Source organism: Podarcis raffonei, chromosome 7, assembly GCF_027172205.1.
Source record: "Podarcis raffonei isolate rPodRaf1 chromosome 7, rPodRaf1.pri, whole genome shotgun sequence".
Classification (NCBI taxonomy): domain Eukaryota; kingdom Metazoa; phylum Chordata; class Lepidosauria; order Squamata; family Lacertidae; genus Podarcis; species Podarcis raffonei.
In genome coordinates, this window is record NC_070608.1 from 81,341,937 (window position 1) to 81,361,492 (window position 19,556).

Consider the following 19,556-nt stretch of genomic DNA (forward strand, 5'->3'; position numbering starts at 1 on the left):
GCTATCGCTGAAGCCAAGGAACCTGCATTTGCTCCATAGGACGCACACACATTTCCCCTTAATTTTTGGAGGGGAAAAAGTGTGTCCTATAGAGCGAAAAATACGGTAGTTGGTCTCTAAGGTGCTACTGGAAGGAATTTTTTTAGTTTATATTGTGAGGTTATCTTGAAGTAATTACCTGTGTAGAAGCCTGCTAGCATGACCTGAATACAAGAACACACATTGCTAAGTAATATTTTAGAATTCGGCCTGGCATGGCTCGGGTTCATTCTTCTTATGTAGTTTATTGCCCAGTCAGTGCTCTGGTAGCACCTTGAGCTGTGGCATTATTGAACCTAAGTGCTGGTCAGGGTGTTTCTGGGAGCCCCAGGTAAGCTGCTCTGAGCCCACTTAGGAAGCACAGCTAGACATATGCATGGAAAAATAAGACACATCGCTTTACAGTTCAACACAACTACCAGTAATGGAGGGAAGGTTGGGTTGGAGATGCTTAACTGACCTGGGAGGTGAGTTGCTGCTGCTGCTGACTGGGAGGGATGGTTCGGTGGGGAAGGCAGCTCAGCACAAGTGCTCTGGTGGAGCCAATCCAGTGTTCCTGCTGTTGTGCGGGCACAACAATGTCCCCAATGCACTGCTGCCTCACCCCTAAGCTTCTGGGTAGCCAGCAACAACTCCGGGAGGTCGGGCAAACATCTCCATGCTCTGTGATACTGATTGCAATTCTTTAATTCTTTTTTTTGTGATGAGGGAAAAAGAATGATACGTAATGATGGAAGCTTTGTACATCTCGCCCAGTCTTAATTTGCTCTGAATTGTCCACCACAGGCAATCTGGTGTTGTAACCTACTGGTTTGTGTTTGTGTTTGTTTGTTTCTTCTCCTCCCCCCCCCCCCCAATATATATATCAAAGCTTCACAGTGCAGCAACATCTGTCGCAGCAGACGTGATAAAATACCATTCTGACCACCTTGTTTTGAAAGCTTTGAAGATCTGCGGGACAGAAGGAAACATAGAGGCTGTTGCAGAACACAGCTGTAAGCTCTCTGAACAGAAAGAACAGTTGATTGAAGTAAGTTGGCGCCGTGTTCATGAACATGTTCAAAAATGCTTTAATATTAAGATTTAAAGCGGTCTTGAGTTTTTGTCGGTTTGGGGCACACCTGTGAAATTTATGCAGGTTCCGACTCCACACACATGCCCCCACACCCCAGGGTTGGGGCATCAGTTGACTAGGCTGTTAGGCCTTGCAGTACCACGGTACTCAAGTTTGCCTGTTCTGTGCTTTGCCTGGATTCAGGTATAGGGGAGCACATTAACATTAGGTCCAGTCGTGACCGACTCTGGGGTTGCGGCGCTCATCTCACTTTATTGGCCGAGGGAGCCGGCGTACAGCTTCTGGATCATGTGGCCAGCATGACTAAACCGCTTCTGGCGAACCAGAGCAGCACACGGAAACGCCATTTACCTTCCTGCCAGCGTGGTATCTATTTAACTACTTGCACTTTGACATGCTTTCAAACTGCTAGGTTGGCAGGAGTAGGGACCGAGCAACGGGAGCTCACCCCGTCACAGGGATTCGAACCGCCGACCTTCTGATCGGCAAGCCCTAGGCTCTGTGGTTTAACCCACAGCGCCACCCGCATCCCTAACATATATAGCACAGCGTTAAAATAAAAGTAATAGGAGCCTTGTATTAGGCCAGTGGTTCTCCCCAACTTTTTCTTTCGGCCACAGCATTAGGCCAGTGGCTCACCTAGTCCACTATTGTGGTCTCACAGTGGCCAAACAGATGCCTTTGGAATGCCTAACAAGCAGGCCTTGAGCGCAACAACACCCTCCCTACGTGTGATTCTGAGCAACTGGCCCTCACAAGGCATACACATTCTGACAGCTGGACACAGGTGGCGCTGTGGTGTAAACCACTGAGCCTCTTGGGTTTGCCGATCAGAAGGTCAGCGGTTCGAATTCCGTGACAGGGTGAGCTCCCATTGCTCAGTCCCAGCTCCTGCCCACCTAGCAGTTTGAAAGCACGATAAGCAGCAAGTAGATAAATAGATACCACTCCGACGGGAAGGTAAACAATGTAGAAATACCTACATTGGCTCCCAGTACGTTTCCAAGCACAATTCAAAGTGTTGGTGCTGACCTTTAAAGCCCTAAACAGCCTCGGTCCAGTATATCTGAAGAAGCGTCTCCACCCCCATCATTCTGCCCGGACGCTGAGGTCCAGCACTGAGGGCCTTCTGGCGGTTCCCTCACTGCGAGAAGCCAAGTTACAGGGAACCAGGCAGAGGGCCTTCTCGGTAGTGGTGCCCTCCCTGTGGAATGCCCTCCCACCAGATGTCAAAAAGAACAACAACTACCAGACTTTTAGAAGACATCTGAAGGCAGCCCTGTTTAGAGAAGCTTTTAATGTTTGATGTATTACAGTATTTTAATATTTTTTTGGAAGCTGCCCAGAGTGGCTGGGGAAGCCCAGCTAGATGGGCGGGGTATAAATTATTATTATTATTATTATTATTATTATTATTATTATTATTATTATTCCATGCGCTCTGGTTTCCATCACAGTGTTCCGTTGCACCAGAAGTGGTTTAGTCCTGCTGGCCACGTGACCTGGAAAGCTGTCTGTGGACAAATGCCGGCTCCCTCGGCCTGAAAGCGAGATGAGCACCACAACCCCATAGTCGCCTTTGACTGGGCTTAACTGTCCAGGGGTCCTTTGCACATTCTGACAGTGGAGGGAGAACGCGCTATGCTGGTAGCTGTTGCTGCCTCTTGTAATGCATATCAGAGTTGCAAATCATGTTCTTAGGGTATGTTCCTGGTCCAGACGTGGCTTCCTAGGAGCTACCACCTCTGTTAGCACCCTTAGAGTTGAAAGGGGAAATCTCATATGGGGCAACAGACCTTGTAGGTGGGTCACCTTAGTAGGGGAGCGTTTCTTTTATATATGCTGCCCCTCTGCCTTGTTCTACAAAGTGCTGCTGTAGTGAGCTAGTTTCTGACCTCAGTGTATTATGGCTCTAGAATCAACACTGTGCAAAATGACTGTGGGGCCACTCTAGCCAAGCTTCCAGTGCTACCGATTTCAGTGGGAGCATCATAGAATTGTAAAGTTGGAAGGGGTCATCTAGAACAATCTATTGCAATGCAGGGATGCTAAGCATGTTCAGGGGCCAAGCTGGAATCGCATGCTGGATCTCTGTCAAATGTCTAAGGAGCAGGAGGATAACAGAGAGAATTGGAGACAGATAAGATTAGCCTTGGGACGTGGGTGGCGCTGTGGGTTAAACCACAGAGCCTAGGACTTGCTGATCAGAAGGTCGGCGGTTCGAATCCCTGCGACGGGGTGAGCTCCTGTTGCTTAGTCCCTTCTCCTGCCAACCTAGCAGTTCGAAAGCACGTCAAAGTGCAAGTAGATAAATAGGGACCGCTCTGGCGGGAAGGTAAACGGCGTTTCTGTGTGCTGCTCTGGTTTGCCAGAAGCAGCTTAGTCCTGCTGGCCACATGACCCGGAAGCTGTACGCCGGCTCCCTCGGCCTATAGAGCGAGATGAGCGCCACAACCCCAGAGTCGGTCACGACTGGACCTAATGGTCAGGGGTCCCTTTACCTTTACCTTTAAGATTAGCCTTTCACCTGGCTACCCAGCTGCACATTTGCACTAGCTGAGGCAAAGAGAAAGGTCTAGGGGAACAGAGTTCAGGAGACAAGTGATGGAGGGGCAGGGAAGTCAATCATTGCTCCTTTCCCCTTAGCTTTTTAGCTGTTCAGCAGAGATCCAGGTTACCATCAGCAGTTTCTGAGTTCTAAAAGCTTTCATTTGGCACCAATGTAATTTTTACGTTGTCTTTCCATAACAATCCCATAATTGGTAGGTGGGTTTTCCTGCTTCGTTTCCTAGATATGCCATTTATTGAGGCATGTCTCCGGAACAGAGCCGCTCGAAATTACTTGTCTACATGCAGAAGACACTTTTCACGTGACGGGGCCTCAGGTAGGTGTCATTTTTACCTTGCGGTGTTGAAAGAGATGCTTTCAAGGCAGACGTGTGCTTGCGGTATCTCATTTTGAACACATCCCGCTTTAGAAACAGCACAGCTAGGAGGCATTGAACTGCTGTGCCATAAGCTTTTGGGTGATGACCACTAGCAACAGCTTAGCCTCTATTGCTGCTACAGATTATTATTTTTCCTGTATCAAATTGATGAGTTCTGATGTTACCTTTTAATCAGTCCACCTGCTCGTCAGTTATTACACATTCAAGCTGATTTCCTTCACCTAGCAGATCAAATTAAATGGATTTATACAGTGGTACCTCTGGTTACGTACTTAATTCGTTCTGAAGGACTGTTCTTAACCTGAAACTGTTCTTAACCTGAAGCACCACTTTAGCTAATGGGGCCTCCTGCTGCCGCCGCACGATTTCTGTTCTCATCCTGAAGCAAAGTTCTTAACCTGAGGTAATATTTCTGGGTTAGCGGAGTCTCTAACCTGAAGCGTATGTAACCTGAAGTGTATGTAACCCAAGGGTACCACTGTATTAATGTGGATCAGTATTACTCCCAGTCTACATGGACTTTACAAACGGAGACCAATTTAATATCTCTTCTTCTATTTCACTATCTCTTAGTTCCTTTCGTATAGTATGCCATATTTTTAAGCGGCGTCCTTTGTGAAGGAAACTAGCAGAGAGCACCTTTGCAGCTGTGAACAGATTCCATTCCCGCTCTTGGCACTCCGAACTAGTGATGTTAAATTCTCAAGAATAATCCTTTGAAGAATATTCTCGTTTAATGAGAATATTAGAGAATTTTCACTTAAAATAGGAGAATATTCATTTCAATGCATTGAAAATGATATAATTTTAATGCACTTTGAACCATTCTAAGGTGATGGCACCATTAATTGTCATGTTAAGGTTTGGTATAAGGAAACTCAGTAGCTAAATCATATTTTATTCTTCCGTTAGAACACGTACATGTTATAGGACAAGTCAAAAAATACAATTGGCATGTTAAGGTTTGATACGAGTAGATTCAGTAATAGGCTATCTTGTGCTTCTAATAGCTCTAACACTTAATAACTAAAACACAGCTTGATGAACAAAACTATATGCATACATATAAAAAAGAAGCCATTAACATTAAATATATTATCATTATATGACAATATATTTCAGTATGTCAATCTCAGGTAAATGGCACCTTCTACCATTGAATGACACTGCAAAAACCAGTTACTGGCACTAAATAAAAATATAGAAATGTCAACTGTTTAAATCAAGGCCACTTCACATGCTGTTACACATAATTGTATAGGCCTAGGTATTTTAAGTGTATAAAGCATTAAAGCTACTTTCTGTAACAAAATAAAATAAATAAATGACACTGTATGGCCAAGGGTATAGAATTGTTAAGAATAAGATCACACCAAAATAGAAAAAAGGCTATTGCATGTAGCTGAAATACATACGAATTCAAATGTTCATCAAATTAAATGAATAGCATTTTTAAAACTAAAAAAAAAAAAATGTTTTCTGTAGCTCACTTTTCAGAACTGCCAGTGGTGAATGTCACAATGCCCAGTAATGTAACTGGATTTTTAAAAAAATCATTCTTCATTACTTAAACTGGCGGTATCACAGCTTGACTTACTGTTCACTAGATTTTTTTAATGTGGGTTGTAAAACTGGTTCTTACATTAGAATTTACAGTTTGTGGAGAATATTCTCCGGAGAATATTCTCACCTCACATCACTACTCTGAACACACGACATCCTTTGCAAAGCATAACACTTTCAGCACTGACCCAATCCCACTTTTATTAATCTAATTTGATTTTGCTGGGGTCAAGTACTGGTGGTATAACCCTTTGGAATGATTTTCTTCAGTGTTATAGTCATTTTGCGGTTAACACCCACAGAGAATTCTCTCCACAGAGAGGAGAAAGAATACATATCCAAGCTAGTTCCTGATTCACAGACTGTAGTTTATTGTTAATATCTGTACTGGACCATAGTCGAAGGCCAGAATTTAGACTTGCTCTGAATAAATGAGGCTACTTTACACCAATCAGACCATTGGCTCATGTATCCTGATACTGCTTTCTATCCAAAGCGTTGGCAAGTTGTCTTTGCTGCAAATCCTCTGTGCTAAATTCTATGTGAATTCCATATTAGATGGATTTCATGAACATCTTGAGTAGCAAAATTGCTTTGGGACAAAAGGGAATGTTTGTGTTAGGATCATTTTTAGTAACCAGTGTTCCACAGATGCAGTATAGTTTACTGGGCACAACATCTGGGCTCACATCTGCAATACTGCACATCTGTGATGTGATAAAGCTCTTCTTACAGACGTTCTACCAATTTCGGTGAACTTTTTTTGCCTTTAATATGAATGTATTATGTAAATTAACAATAATCTGTGAAATTGTCGTGATTAATTATATTAAGTGGTTTTTCTCAGTTCGCTCAATTTAAGAAAGCTGTTTGTTCAGAACAGTTTTGCACAATGTGCTCCCAATGAATGCCCTTAGTGTTTGCAAAGCTTTGCCAGGCAAATGCTACAGCGGCCCTTTTTAAATACAAATGAGAGGCTGTTTATTCTTCGCCTCTGGGGGTGGATGCTGATTAGCAATTTCTGGTTACATGGCAAGATCCGCTTTGTTTCCTTCAGATAATTTCTGCTGCAGAAACCCTGACGTTGCATCCTTCCAGCAAGATTGCAAAAGAAAATCTGGATGTGTTCTGCGAAGCCTGGGAGTCCCAGCTGACTGACATGTCCTTGCTCTTAAGAGAAATCAGTGATGTGTTTGAAGGAAGACGAGGTGAGAGAGCTGTTCTTAGATGCAGACAACCTGCTGTCCTTAAATACAAGCTCCCAACTTACAGCACACGCGTATTCTGAGTACTCTATGCAAGATGGTTTTGAGGATCTAAGTTGAATCCTTTATAAGGTCAACAAAGGACAACTTGAAGTCACTTAACATTTTACGCAGCTCCATAGGTACCTTCATATTTGCTACGTTGCAAATTATAAATCCTGCAGAGCAAATACGCAGCTCCAAAAGCAGCAGATAAATTGACATGGAGGCCCAGTTGGCAGAGCTTCTTGGCGTATGTCCACTAAGTGTTTAGAAACACGTAATTTACTATTGCATTTATTAGCCCAGCAAACTTTGGAGTACCCATGATGCTGTGCTAGTGTGAAGTAGCTAAATAATAACTCTAGATAGTCACGCTGAATCAGTCTGGTTTCACCTTTTCAGGGAAAGATTGGCTGGGCTAGCACGTAGCGCTAAACCATGGTTTAGTCTTATGAGGACGAGTTGCAGGGAACCATGGTCTCAACACGCTCCCTGCTCCCCTTGTGTGGCTCGAAGGAGCAGCTTAAAAGATTTTCATATCTGCTTTAGAGCTTTTTATGATGTCCGTATGTGGGGAGACTGCATTTAGTTTTAGCTATGGTGATGATGATGATGGTATATAAATACGTATGTTCATCTGAAGATCACAGGGTGGTTCACAATATACAAAATGAGAACACAAAATATATAAAAACAGACCAATAACCCCTTTCCAAAGTCCTGGTTATAGAGAAACATTTTTGCCTGGTACTGAAAGATATGTAATGGTTAGTGTGAGCAAAGCCAGCTCCGAACCCATAGCTTATAAAGCTGACTTGCTTTCACTAAACATAGTTAACAAAATTTACGGTTTGGACAGAAGTGGAAACTTTTGGCCTCCTCCTTGCAGCTGCACCAACAGGGAGTGGGTGGTACGCAAATCTTAGGCTCACTGCAGCTCATAATTCTAGCCGTGGTTTGTTGTTCATGTGCAAACCAGGCTAACGAGTATGATTTTGAGATTGAGCCTTTTGTAAATTCGGGGTTCCTTGAATCTGACAAGGAGCGTTCCATAAGTCTGGCGTGATCATGCTCACAGTTAATGCTTTAAAAGAAGTGATTTCGAGCTTCGCACCTCAAGGAACCCTTTCTCTTTTGATTGGACAACTGAGGAGCCCCTGCTTGTCCGCCTTGGAACCCCCTCACATTGCATAGGATTCTGGGGGATGTTCCTGGGTGCATTTTCACTTCTTGGGCCTAGCAATTGCTCCCTGTTAATTAGGGTTATATTGTATGATGTACCCTGCAGTTTCTCCCAAGGCTGCGTTTTGCAAGGAAGGCTTTTTAAAGTAGCTTGTCCAACACTGAGGAGCCCTGATAAACCTTTAAAAGAGCTCCCGGGTATTATAGTTTGAAAACCACTATTTTAGAGGGATAAATGTTATACAGTGAGAGTACTTTATAGGTTTTGCTCTTTATGGAGATGCAGCAATAAACTTTCAAGCATTAATTTCAGGAAATGCTTAGTAATACAAAACAATGGAAACATTTATATATATATTTTTGCGAGGGGGTTGTAAAGAGACGCCTTTCTTTCTTTCTTTCTGTCTGACCTAAACTGTCCAGTGTTCTTGAAAAAGAAACACCCTTTTATTTCTGTACTGTCTGCTCTCATTCTGTTCGCTCCACAATGTAGTGAATGTAGCTATTTGATTTTTAAACTGCTATCCTTTCTGCTCGGATGGGATCTCTGATGACTCTACTCAACTTTTGGCCTATTTTCTGTGGTGGGTAAGTCACCTGGTATTTGTATGGCATGTAGAAAAGAAACTGTGAAAGAGCAAATCTCTCTCTTAATGTCTTGCCCGGGGCGTTGTGCAGTGTTAATTTATCAAGAGACTTCTCATTTCTAAGCATAATTTTAATTTTCTTCAGATAAGTTTAATTCCAGCTTTTCAGTTTTATGGAGGGTTTCACCACAGCCCCATTGAATTGTGCCACACTTCATTTTATAGAGATGTAGCATTTGATATATTGATTCAGTTGCGTGTTTTATGGAAAACTCAGGGCAAAGAAATTAGGTTTGATATTAGAGCAAAACCCGACATACAATGGTAGCTTTTACTGCAGAGTGCCAAAGGGGAAGTCTGTGTTTAGTCTTTTATCCTCCCCAGTTTCCTATTGCATTTCTGCTAGAAGGGCCAAGATCTACAAGTGTCCTAACCAGTCCTTTTTCTTTCTGGGGGGGGATGCATACCCCTAAACATTTTGTGAATCTTTGTACTTTTGTCCATTTACTGTATTTATTTTTCCCGATTTGAACTATAAAATGGTGGTTTTCTTGAGTCAAAATGAGAGTACCCCTAAACATTTTTTAGAAGAAGAAAAAAAAGCACTGGTCCTGACTATCTTGGACTTGTATATCCTGACTATCTTGGACTTGTATATTAGAGAGCCAGTGTGGTGTAGTGGTTAAAAGCGGTAGACTCGTAATCTGGTGAACCAGGTTCGCATCTCCGCTCCTCCACATGCAGCCGCTGGGTGACTTTGGGCTAGTCACACTTCTCTGAAGTCTCTCAGCCCCACTCACCTCACAGAGTGTTTGTTGTGGGGGAGGAAGGGAAAGGAGAATGTTAGCCGCTTTGAGACTCCTTAGGGTAGTGATAAAGCGGGATATCAAATCCAAACTCTTCTTCTTGTATACCTGTGAAGGTATAGGAACTGTGAAGTGTGGCTGGAAGCAGAAGCCATATAGAAACAGAGTTCACAGCAATGGAGAAGATCCAATTGTAGCTTCTGCTTCAATACTACATCAGCCTTCACCCATAGTGACAAATACAAGTAGGCTTCCTCCTAGGTTGCTGTAGGGCAGGATGCCTTAGCAGTTCCGTAGAAGAAGAATTTCAGCAAGTGCAGCTTTTCTGCAGCACTACAGCTGCAGGAAGGGACGCGGGTGGCGCAGTGGGTTAAACCACAGAGCCTAGGACTTGCCGATCAGAAGGTCGGTGGTTCAAATCCCCGCAACAGGGTGAGCTCCTGTTGTTCGGTCCCTGCTCCTGCCAACCTAGCAGTTCGAAAGCACGTCAAAGTGCAAATAGATAAATAGGTACCACTCCAGCGGGAAGGTAAACGGCGTTTCTGTGCACTGCTCTGGTTTGCCAGAAGCGGCTTAGTCATGCTGGCCACATGACCCGGAAGCTGCATGCCGGCTCCCTCGGCCTGTAACGCGAAATGAGCGCCGCAACCCCAGAGTCGGTCACGACTGGATCTAATGGTCAGGGGTCCCTTTACCTTTACCTTTACAGCTGCAGGGCAAGCAGTTGCAACCTGCCAAAATTATTCCCTTTGTGCATATAGCCCTTTTCCGAAGCTCCCAGTTAAGTTCTCTACAGCAGAGCTCTCTTGCATCCTTAGCATAATGATTGATCTTGTCCAGGCAGGAGGACACTTTGATGTCCTGCTTGGAAGTTTGGTTTGAAAGAAGAACTGTGCATTACCCAATCTGGCTGGCTAGTGCTGCAAAACAGCCATTTGTCATTATGCATGCTTTGCTTGCTAACAGTGGGAGCAGTTTTCCCCGATCCTTCTTAAATGGGTATCTATTCCTGTTTATCCCATGGTGGGCCATTAGATCAAATAGATATCTACAAAAGAAAAAGAAATGGCTTGAGGAATATGAGTGAGTACTGTTTGGATATGACATAGTGAGCAGGAGATTGTGTTCCTCTTTCACCTGTTTTGTCTCATGTCTATTCCTGAAGTATATTTAAAAGAACCAGAAGCACATTCGGGACAAGCTTCTATTTTGTCCTTTTGCTGCCTTGGTTCCATCTGTTGGGATCTAACATTGTAGTTCTGAAACTGTTGGAAGTCACATCAAGAAAACTAATCATAGTCCGCAGAGGCAATGCTAGATACTTAACACCCCCTGATGATCCCTGTCTTTTAGGTGGAAGGAACTATTTCCGAACCATAGAATCAGATTTCTGTTGGAATTATTGACTCTTCATCAAATCCCGAGTAGTGTTTTCCTATGTCGAACGCAATGGCTGCAATCCACAGAGAGAATTGGTCGTGTTGAGGTTCCACTGAAATCAGTGGGGAAAGTTAATATATTCATATTTAAGTTCCATTAATTTCAGTCTGAATCTTAATGGACTGAGGCTCAAAGTGTAAAGGACAAGATGTTGTGTCTCCTAACTCTGCAGTGAGCACACAAGAAAAATGTGACCGGTCAAATCCTGCTTCCCATGGCTATAGGGACTATTTCATACTTTATGTGTTTTCTGTGGGCAGAAACAGTAACAAGCACAATTTTTGCTTAAAATTTGAAGCAGGTCTAAGCATTTGATTTGTCCCAGCTGACTCAGATGCACATTGCCCTTGAACAGGCATGGCCAGACTTGGCCCTCCAGCTGTTTTGGGACTACAGTTCCCATCATCCCTGACGACTGGTTCTGTTAGCTAGGGATGGTGGGAGTTGTAGTCCCAAAACAGCTGGAGGGCCAAGTTTGGCCATGCCTGCCCTAGAAGAAGGGAATATCAGTTTTCTTTCTAAACCCAAAGCACACCTCTCCAGTTTAGGAGTGAGTAATGCCTAAATGCCCTTAAACTTTCCATATTGGTACAATGTTGTTGCACTTTAAATTATATTGTATGAAATTGCCAATGGAATGTTTGCTATAATTTCATAGCAAACTTAGAAAATATTACATACTATGCAGTTATATTTTTTGTGCATTTATGAAATGGCCTAAATTTTGCCCTCAAGGAGAATGGAGGAGAGGGGTAGAAATCTAAACCAATTTGCAACCTTTTGACTTTTCCTACCGGAGCAAAGTGATTACTTGGCATTCAAGGAAAAATTCAATGCAAAACTTGAACCTGGGCGTGATTTATGCCCTTCCCCTCTGTATTTGCAGGGTAATATAGAGTCGTGTGTATGTGTCCCCATTTGGCAACATCCACAAGTTGTCACATGCTTAAAAGAAAATCCACAGAACCAATTTATTATGTAAATATTGAAGGAGGAAAATTAACTTGCAGCACTTCCATCTCGCAAATTCTACAGGGACCTGGTTCAGCCTATCAAAGATTATTGTGAATGAGCTACATGAGACTTCGTCTTGCTCATTCCCACTCCCCACATAACATCTGAGAGATGGAGAGAGAAAGCTTCTGTTCCCACTTTAGGACAAACCACAGTTCTTTGATGTGTATGGGTTGTCAAAGCCAGTTAATGCATACAAACTGCTTTCTAAAACCACAACTGGCTCTGGTTTGTTTTAACTAACTGCGGTTAGACCATAGCACAGCCTCCTGAGTTTGAAAGCAACAGGGAACTATGCTTTTCTCTAAAGTGAAAATGGAATATCTCTTCTCTTCTTGCTCCTAGGAAAGGAGGGATTGTATCTGAGGCTCATACAGGCTTGGCCACAGTCATCTTAAAAATGGTTTAGATCCATGGTCATCTAGATAATGTTGTAGTCCAACCAGCATGGCCAAAACCCAGTGATGGTTGGAGTTGTTGCTCAACAACGTTGCTACCCAACCCTGATTTGTTGAATCGAATTGAACCTGTTAGTTGGCCTGCCAATTATATATCATGTGGCGGAATTAATAAGTACCACGGGGTGAGGACCTAAATTAGGCTTGCATAGCAAATTTGTCTTGAAAGAATGTAATGTAACACCCTTCCTCTCCCTCCTTATGAATTGTTTGTTTCATGTATTTGTTTATCAGCCAAATTATGTTGTGGCTAGGACCTACAACGTAGCTCTGATTCTTAGTTTAAACTTAGTATGAATAACGTTATCTGGCCTTGTTGGAAGCTGCAGCAAGTCAGCACTAGGAGAAAGCTGGATTCAAACACAGCAGAGGACATAGCACTGCCAAAGTGAAACGCTTTTAAGTCCCATTGACTTCTTAAGGGTGGTTTTCAGCACGTGTCTTAATTTTCCCATTCAGATTAATGGGATTGAATGTGTTTAACCAGGTCAATATGGCTTTTATCTTGAAAGCAGCAGCTGGCATTAGTTTCCAATTCAGCATATTAAATTGGGTTGTTGTGGCTTGGTGTTTGTTTCTAAAAGAACAAATTTATGTTCATTGACAGAGCAAAATATTTCACCCTGTGGATTTATACAACATAAACTTCCTGGGTGTTCTCTGAATTCTTTTATCACAAAATTGAGCCTGCCTTCGCCATTGCTAGAGAACAACAACAACAACCCAATAGTGGCATTCTAGATAACAGGAGGAAACATCCCTTAATTTCTTTGATAATAATTAAAGTTGCAATTAACACTTCAGTTTGTTCTTGTCAGGAAGATAGCTAAGCCTATACACTAAGTGGACTGAAAGTTTAGCGGGCTAGTCCCCTCCACCTGCCCCTTAATTTACAAACTTTATATTTTTTACAGTAATGTAATTTTTTAAGCTGTCACTTTACAACGTGTGGGATGTGATGGGAAAGGTATGTTTTTGATGTCTGCGAGGCAAACGCTCTCTGCTTTTTGGTGATGGTTAAAGACTGAAGAGCAATCAAAATGTGCTGGACACTTTCTAATAAACCAAGTGTATTTTTACAACGAACTGCTTGGCTCCAATCTGATTTGTGTTTTCTTTCCTTCGTGGGAGAAGCCGGAGTGCCGTGGGCTCTATTTCAGCAGCGACTCCGCAACTCCCTCGGCTGCCACCACCCGTTGAAATCTTTCTCAGCTTCCTCCTCTGTCTCAACCACTTCCATCTTTCCACTCCGCTTTCCCTTTGCCAGACATTCTGCCCTTTCCTCATACCATGTTGAGGGACTCTCATCCTTTGATTGACAGTAGCCAGGGGTGAGCGAAGGCACCACGAAGTACTTGGAACACTGAGCTGCACTGATCTTTGGACTCAGCCACAGTGGCCATGCCTCAGCCACCCCCTCGTTGGAAATAACTCACACAAGGACGCAGATATTAGGTTTATGTTATTGGGCAAATTTTGGCCACAACTTTATTGAAGTTACAAAATGTGAGCGGTATTGGCTTAGGCATTGAGTGGACCCAACTATATTTGACTCCTGCCCTTAGTGCAGGAAGTCCAGTAAGGGTAAGCCACCGGTAGGGGGAGCCCTGTCGATGCGAACCAACTCAAGCTCTCCCTGGTGTTCCCATTGGGGTCGTGTCAAGGCCTTAGCCCCCCAACCGGGCTTCGGACAAGATCAACACCCTTGGATTCCTTTAACGGAATACCCTTAAGCATGGAGGGGCAGGTGATGGCCACACCTCTCCTCCCCTACACAAGGTCAAACAATGCCTAACCGCAACCCTAACAAAGTTGTGATGATTGCTACAAGGTAGGCGAAAGCCAAGTGGCCAGTGCCAATTTGCCAAGTGGAAAAATTCTTACCAGGCTCCTCGGACAACCAAGGCAACCAACCGAAGTCCATAGCAAGGCCAGTGCGTAACCTGCAAATAGGGAGGGAGGGAGGGTGATTCAGGAAGCGAGCCAAAGAGGAGGTCCTCTGGCTCGCTCCTCTGTTTAAACGGCCCCGGCCACGCCCCCCCAGCCAGCGGATTGGCTGGCCAGGCTCTGACGTGGCCGGGATCCCCCAGGCAACAGGGGACAAAGTCCCCTGCCCCCCGGTGGGGAGTGGGTGGCCACACGGTCCACCGCAACTCTTCCCCACTGGGAAGTGGAGCAGATCTACCACCTAGTAGAGCAACACCTGAATCGCATGGCCTGGGATATTCTCTCCAGTCTTCTGTACATGGGTTGGTCCAGCAGACCAAATTCCTTTACTTGCTCCACTGCCTGCCCTCCGTTCTGTTGCACAGATGATGATAGATCATGTCACAGATCTTCCAGATCCTCTCCTTTTTTCTGGGCATGAATGGGCTTTGTGCAGAGGGCTTGTAGCACATGAGATTATCTGTGCCCTGGAAGGGGTGTATGCCAACCTTCCTCTCTAATAGAGCACCTCCTGGAAAGCATGTCTCAGCCACGTTGGGGGCTAAACTTTTAAGGAGTACAGTCGTACCTTGGTTCTTGAATGGAATCCATTCCGGAAGTCCATTCGATGTTTGAAAACGAAAGCGCGGCTTCTGATTGGCTGCGGGAGCTTCCGGCACTCAATCGGAAGCCGTGTCAGACGTTCGGCTTCCAAAGAACGTTCGCAAACCGAAACACTTCCTTCCAGGTTTGCAGCGTTCGTGAGCCAAAACGTTTGAGTCACAAGGCGTTCGAGAACCAAGGTACCAAGAACCAAGAACCAGCATTTCTGGATCCCAGTATAAAGCGTCAACTACCGTATTTTTTGCTGTATAAGACTCACTTTTCCCTCCTAAAAAGTAAGGGGAATTGTCTGTGCGTCTTATGGAGTGAATGCAGGCTGCGCAGCTATCACAGAAGCCAGAACAGCAAGAGGGGTTGCTGCTTTCACTGCGCAGCAATCCCTCTTGCTGTTCTGGCTTCTGAGATTCAGAATATGTTTTTTCTTGTTTTCCTCCTCCAAAAACTAGGTGCGTCTTGTGGTCTGGTGCGTCTTATAGAGCGAAAAATACGGTAGCTATTTTACTAGCATCCTAACACTGATTGTAACTCTCCAGATAACGCCACTCCAAATACTATTTTTTAATCATCTTGGGGGATGACATTCAGTTGTCTTTGCTAGCAGATCTCTCCATTCTGTGACACTCACAGCAGGTCAGATGTTAATTAGATGTGGTTTTAAACTTTTCTGGTTTGAACGCCAAGCTTTTCTGGGCCACCCAGGTGCCATCAGAATCCTCTGAATAATGCTTCCGTGGACATACAACCACCTCACCCCTCCTTGAAAACTTCTGATGTAGAGCAGGAAAGACAACTAGCTGAGATGGTCTATCAGAAATTACCAGGAGAAAGGCAGACTCCCAACTCATTTCTGCACTTGCTTGTGTGATGTAGGCGTTCTTTGCCCCATGAAATAGTTCCCTCCCTCTCCTTGGGCATTCAGAAAGGTATTAGAAGATTTTAGAAAGACTGTTGTTGAAAAGGAAGGGCACCTACTCACCGTGCCAGGTCTTCAAAGAATCAAATTTAAGCAGTAGCAGAATTTCCCTTTTATATACTGAAAGCCATGGCAGAATCCGTGAAGAGGAATTGTTAGAGGTAGGTAGCTCTTTTCTTTAAAAATATATTTTTTTTAAGCCTAAAGAAATGAAAGAATACGTCTGAGTTGTGCGTGAAAGCTACATGACAAATTTTAATGTGTTGTTCTTAGGAGAGAAGCGTGTGTACCTGTCACTGCCCAGGCCGGGGGTAAGTTCACTTTTGTGGGGTTGCTGCATTTACCTTTTTTCATGCACTAAAAATTAATTTGCTCCATTCCACATACCTCCTCCTTATTTGCCACCATACTCTAATTTTTAAAAATCTAGTTTTCTTTCGCCCCCTTTCAGAGGGTTAATGAAAACCTCATATTGCCATCCTGGCTATAGAAGGTAGTTTTCTTTGAGGAAGCAGCAGTAACTAAACGAAAAAGAAAGTTGGGTAATCCTTTCCCCCACCTTCTCAACTGCAGTGCTTTGCCTAAGACAGGGGTCAGCAAACTTTTTCAGCAGGGGGCCGGTCCACTGTCCCTCGGACCTTGTGGGGGGGCCGGAATATTTTTTTGGTGGGAAATGAACGAATTCATATGCCCCACAAATAACCCAGAGATGCATTTTAAATAAAAGCACACATTCTACTCATGTAAAAACACGCCCATTCCCGGACCGTCCGCGGGCCAGATTTAGAAGGCAATTGGGCCGGATCCGGGCCTTAGTTTGCCTACCCATGGCCTAAGACCCCTGTAGTTCAGTTCATGACATTGCCTACTGAAGTATGTAATCGCAGGTGATATAGGAGACTCTGTTTCATAACCTGGAGAACTGTTGCCAATCAGACAGTTTTGTGCTAGCTGCCTGACTTACTCACATATTTAAAAATCTGAAATGTTAGCAACAGACATTGGTCACTTCTATTGTGTTCAGTGAGCCCATAAGGAAGGGGTTTTAAAAAGCAGGAAGTCATGAAAGGAGAACAGCAGTTGGTTCATTCCAACACTGACCCAACAACATAACCCTTCACTGAATTCAATCATTTTGAGTCTGGGGTCGTAGGGAAGAGCTTTATTGAAAAACAGCACACATTCTTGGGAATTCACCTGTTGACTCCATTATTCATCCCTTTGATGGATTAATAGTAACACTGGAAGCAAATTCCATTTGGTAAACCTTTTCTTTTTCTTTTTTTAACAGAAGCATAATGCAAACATGAAAGCCTTAAAGCCAGTCAGGCTTGATAGTGAGGTAAGATACTACTTCTTAATCCGCTGGTACAGTTTTTCTGTACAGTAGTTGTGAAGCTGAATGGTGTATTAAGCAAAAAGGAAGTAAATTTTATCACTTGCAGGAGCAAATGAAACTTGGGAAACTAGGCTTGGAACTGCATAAACTGACAACGCGCGTCGACTCTGAGATGGAGAAGTGGGATGATCCTGAAAACGAGATTGTACGGCATGGGCAAGGCCTGTCTAGCATGGCCTATTCTATGTTCTTATTTACAAGGTAAAAACAAAAGGGTCAGGGAGGGAGGGAGGAATATTAAGGAGAGAATGGTTTGAAGAAGAAACCATGGTTTGAAGAAGAAACCATGGTTTGAAGGAATATTCTGAAGAGAACCAGTTTGAGGAAGCTATTCTTGTTAGCCTTCATCTTTCTGCCCTTCCCTTGCCAAACTTGACACTGTATTTTCCTTGGGGCTGGGACCTCTCTTTGCTCATGTTAATTTGAAGGCTAAACAAGAAATTACACTAAACATGGGGCTGAACGTGAAAATGGCCACTGTATTCCCTTCCCTTCTCCCTTGTATCATTGAGTGAAAGCTCCTAGAACTTGACTCAGATTATAATGTTCTTTTTCTCCACAGTGCTGGTGGGCAGGCAGGGAAAGGGAATGGCGGACGTCATAATATTTCACAAACCCTACTTTGATGCTATAAAGGGACAAAGGGAGCTAAATGCACCGGTGGTGCCTTTTGCAGCAGATGCATATTCAGCATAGTGCCCTGAAAAGCGCCATCGTGTACAGTGATTATGCTGTGTAAAAATATATACATTACAGCTTTTTGGTGTTGAGGTATAGCGCGAGCCATCTGGCTGCAGAAACGGCTGCCTAGGACAGAAGCTTTTTAGGGGCATTAATGAAATACCACAGTGTCCTGTCAGGTGGGTCCTAGGATCTCTTGCAATGTTGTAGGGGATGTTGTGGGACTGCTGAGTTGCACCTAAGATATGGTTACCAGTTTTTCCCCAAAGAATCCAGGGACACTTTAAAAAAAAACAACAAAGAGGAAAAAAATAATTTAAAAAAATAAAGTAATATATTCTCTTCTGTAGTCTCCTCTGTCGCGTGGCCTTCCTCTGGGCCTCAGCCTGCTCTCTTGGAGAGCTAGCCACCATGGAGTAGGTTCGGGTCAGGCCTGGGCTCGGCCACGTGTCCTTGCCCTCCTGGTGCTCTCCTCCTCAGTGGCAGGGGCGCAGCAAGATCAGGGCTCCCCTCTTTTTTCTCCTTCCTCTTTCTCTGTCTCCCTTTTCCTTCTCCTCTCCTCCTTCTCACTACATCAGCTCCGGGGTTTTTACTGGCCCTAGAGCGCCATTGGCCGGGTGGCTGGACGCTCTCACTCCCAGCTCGATTTGGGTCACATGGGGTGTGTGGGTGTGTGTCAGCGGTTTCCCCAGTTGACGCGCCGGGCGTCCCCGGTCCCCCCCCCCCCGGCAGTGGCAGTCTCAGCAGCCCAGAGCCAGCCTGGTAGTGCAGTTGGCTTTGGCTGGCTTCAGGAGCTGCCTGCTGCCGTGACACCCGCCATTTTGCCTCGCCGGAACTCCCCATATGATGTGTCTTGTTTGTGGAACCAATCACCCAGCATTCATTCCCTACTAATAAATCTACAACACTTAAAATATAAATCCGGACACATTAAATGAAATCCGGGGACATTCCAGGGACGGATTTTCTCCGGGGACAGATTTGTAAAGCCGGGGACTGTCCCCGGGAAACGGGGATGTCTGGTAACCATAATCTAAGAGTTGCCCCCCTCCTGCAGCATTGAAAGAGATCCCAGAAAGCTTGTCTTGCTGACCCCCCCATCTCTACTTATGTGTACTTGGTTTTGTATCCTGGGGAAGGCAGCCATCAGCAAAGTCTGAGAAGTGTCTGGTTGGCATTTTTAAGGTCACTGCTCTTTCCTCTTCTGAACACTAGCAAGACAGGAAAAACTTTTTTTATATATAAAAAAAACTCATTACACTGGCCTTCCATGTTTCACCCTTAGTTGAAATCTTACTTTGCACCTTCAAGTTAAGTACCCTTGATGTAGTTACAGCAAAGACAGCTCGTTCTCATGTCGTGAGGGATGTTTTGATAAAGAATATCACTGTGCTCCTGTATCTTCAGCCAAAGCGATGCCCAAGTCTGGAGCAGAACCGAGAGATTGAGCTGTTCTGTCCTTCGCAGAGCCTTTTCTGGGCCACTCAAGCACAGATAGAGAAACTCCAGAAGTTGTCCGACTTGCAACTCCAATCAGTCCCAGCCAGGAATAGTGAGAGTTGCAATCCAACACCTGAAGGACCACAAGTCGGCCACCTCTGCACAAAATCTTCAGCTTCTCTGCCCCAGCCCTCCAGAGCCCTTATCACAGGCC

The 19,556-nt window shown here is 44.3% G+C and overlaps 1 protein-coding gene across 2 annotated transcripts in view; it reads left to right on the forward strand.

The window, feature by feature from the left end:
• Nucleotides 1-19,556, forward strand: part of CTNNAL1 (catenin alpha like 1) — a 58,541-nt gene that overhangs the window by 34,631 nt on the left and 4,354 nt on the right. For both annotated transcript variants that reach the window (XM_053397193.1, XM_053397194.1), the window contains exons 9-14: nucleotides 911-1,069; nucleotides 3,907-3,999; nucleotides 6,683-6,833; nucleotides 16,096-16,133; nucleotides 17,114-17,164; nucleotides 17,268-17,422. In XM_053397193.1, coding sequence (XP_053253168.1) covers nucleotides 911-1,069; nucleotides 3,907-3,999; nucleotides 6,683-6,833; nucleotides 16,096-16,133; nucleotides 17,114-17,164; nucleotides 17,268-17,422 — 647 coding nt within the window. The remainder of the gene's footprint in view (nucleotides 1-910; nucleotides 1,070-3,906; nucleotides 4,000-6,682; nucleotides 6,834-16,095; nucleotides 16,134-17,113; nucleotides 17,165-17,267; nucleotides 17,423-19,556) is intronic.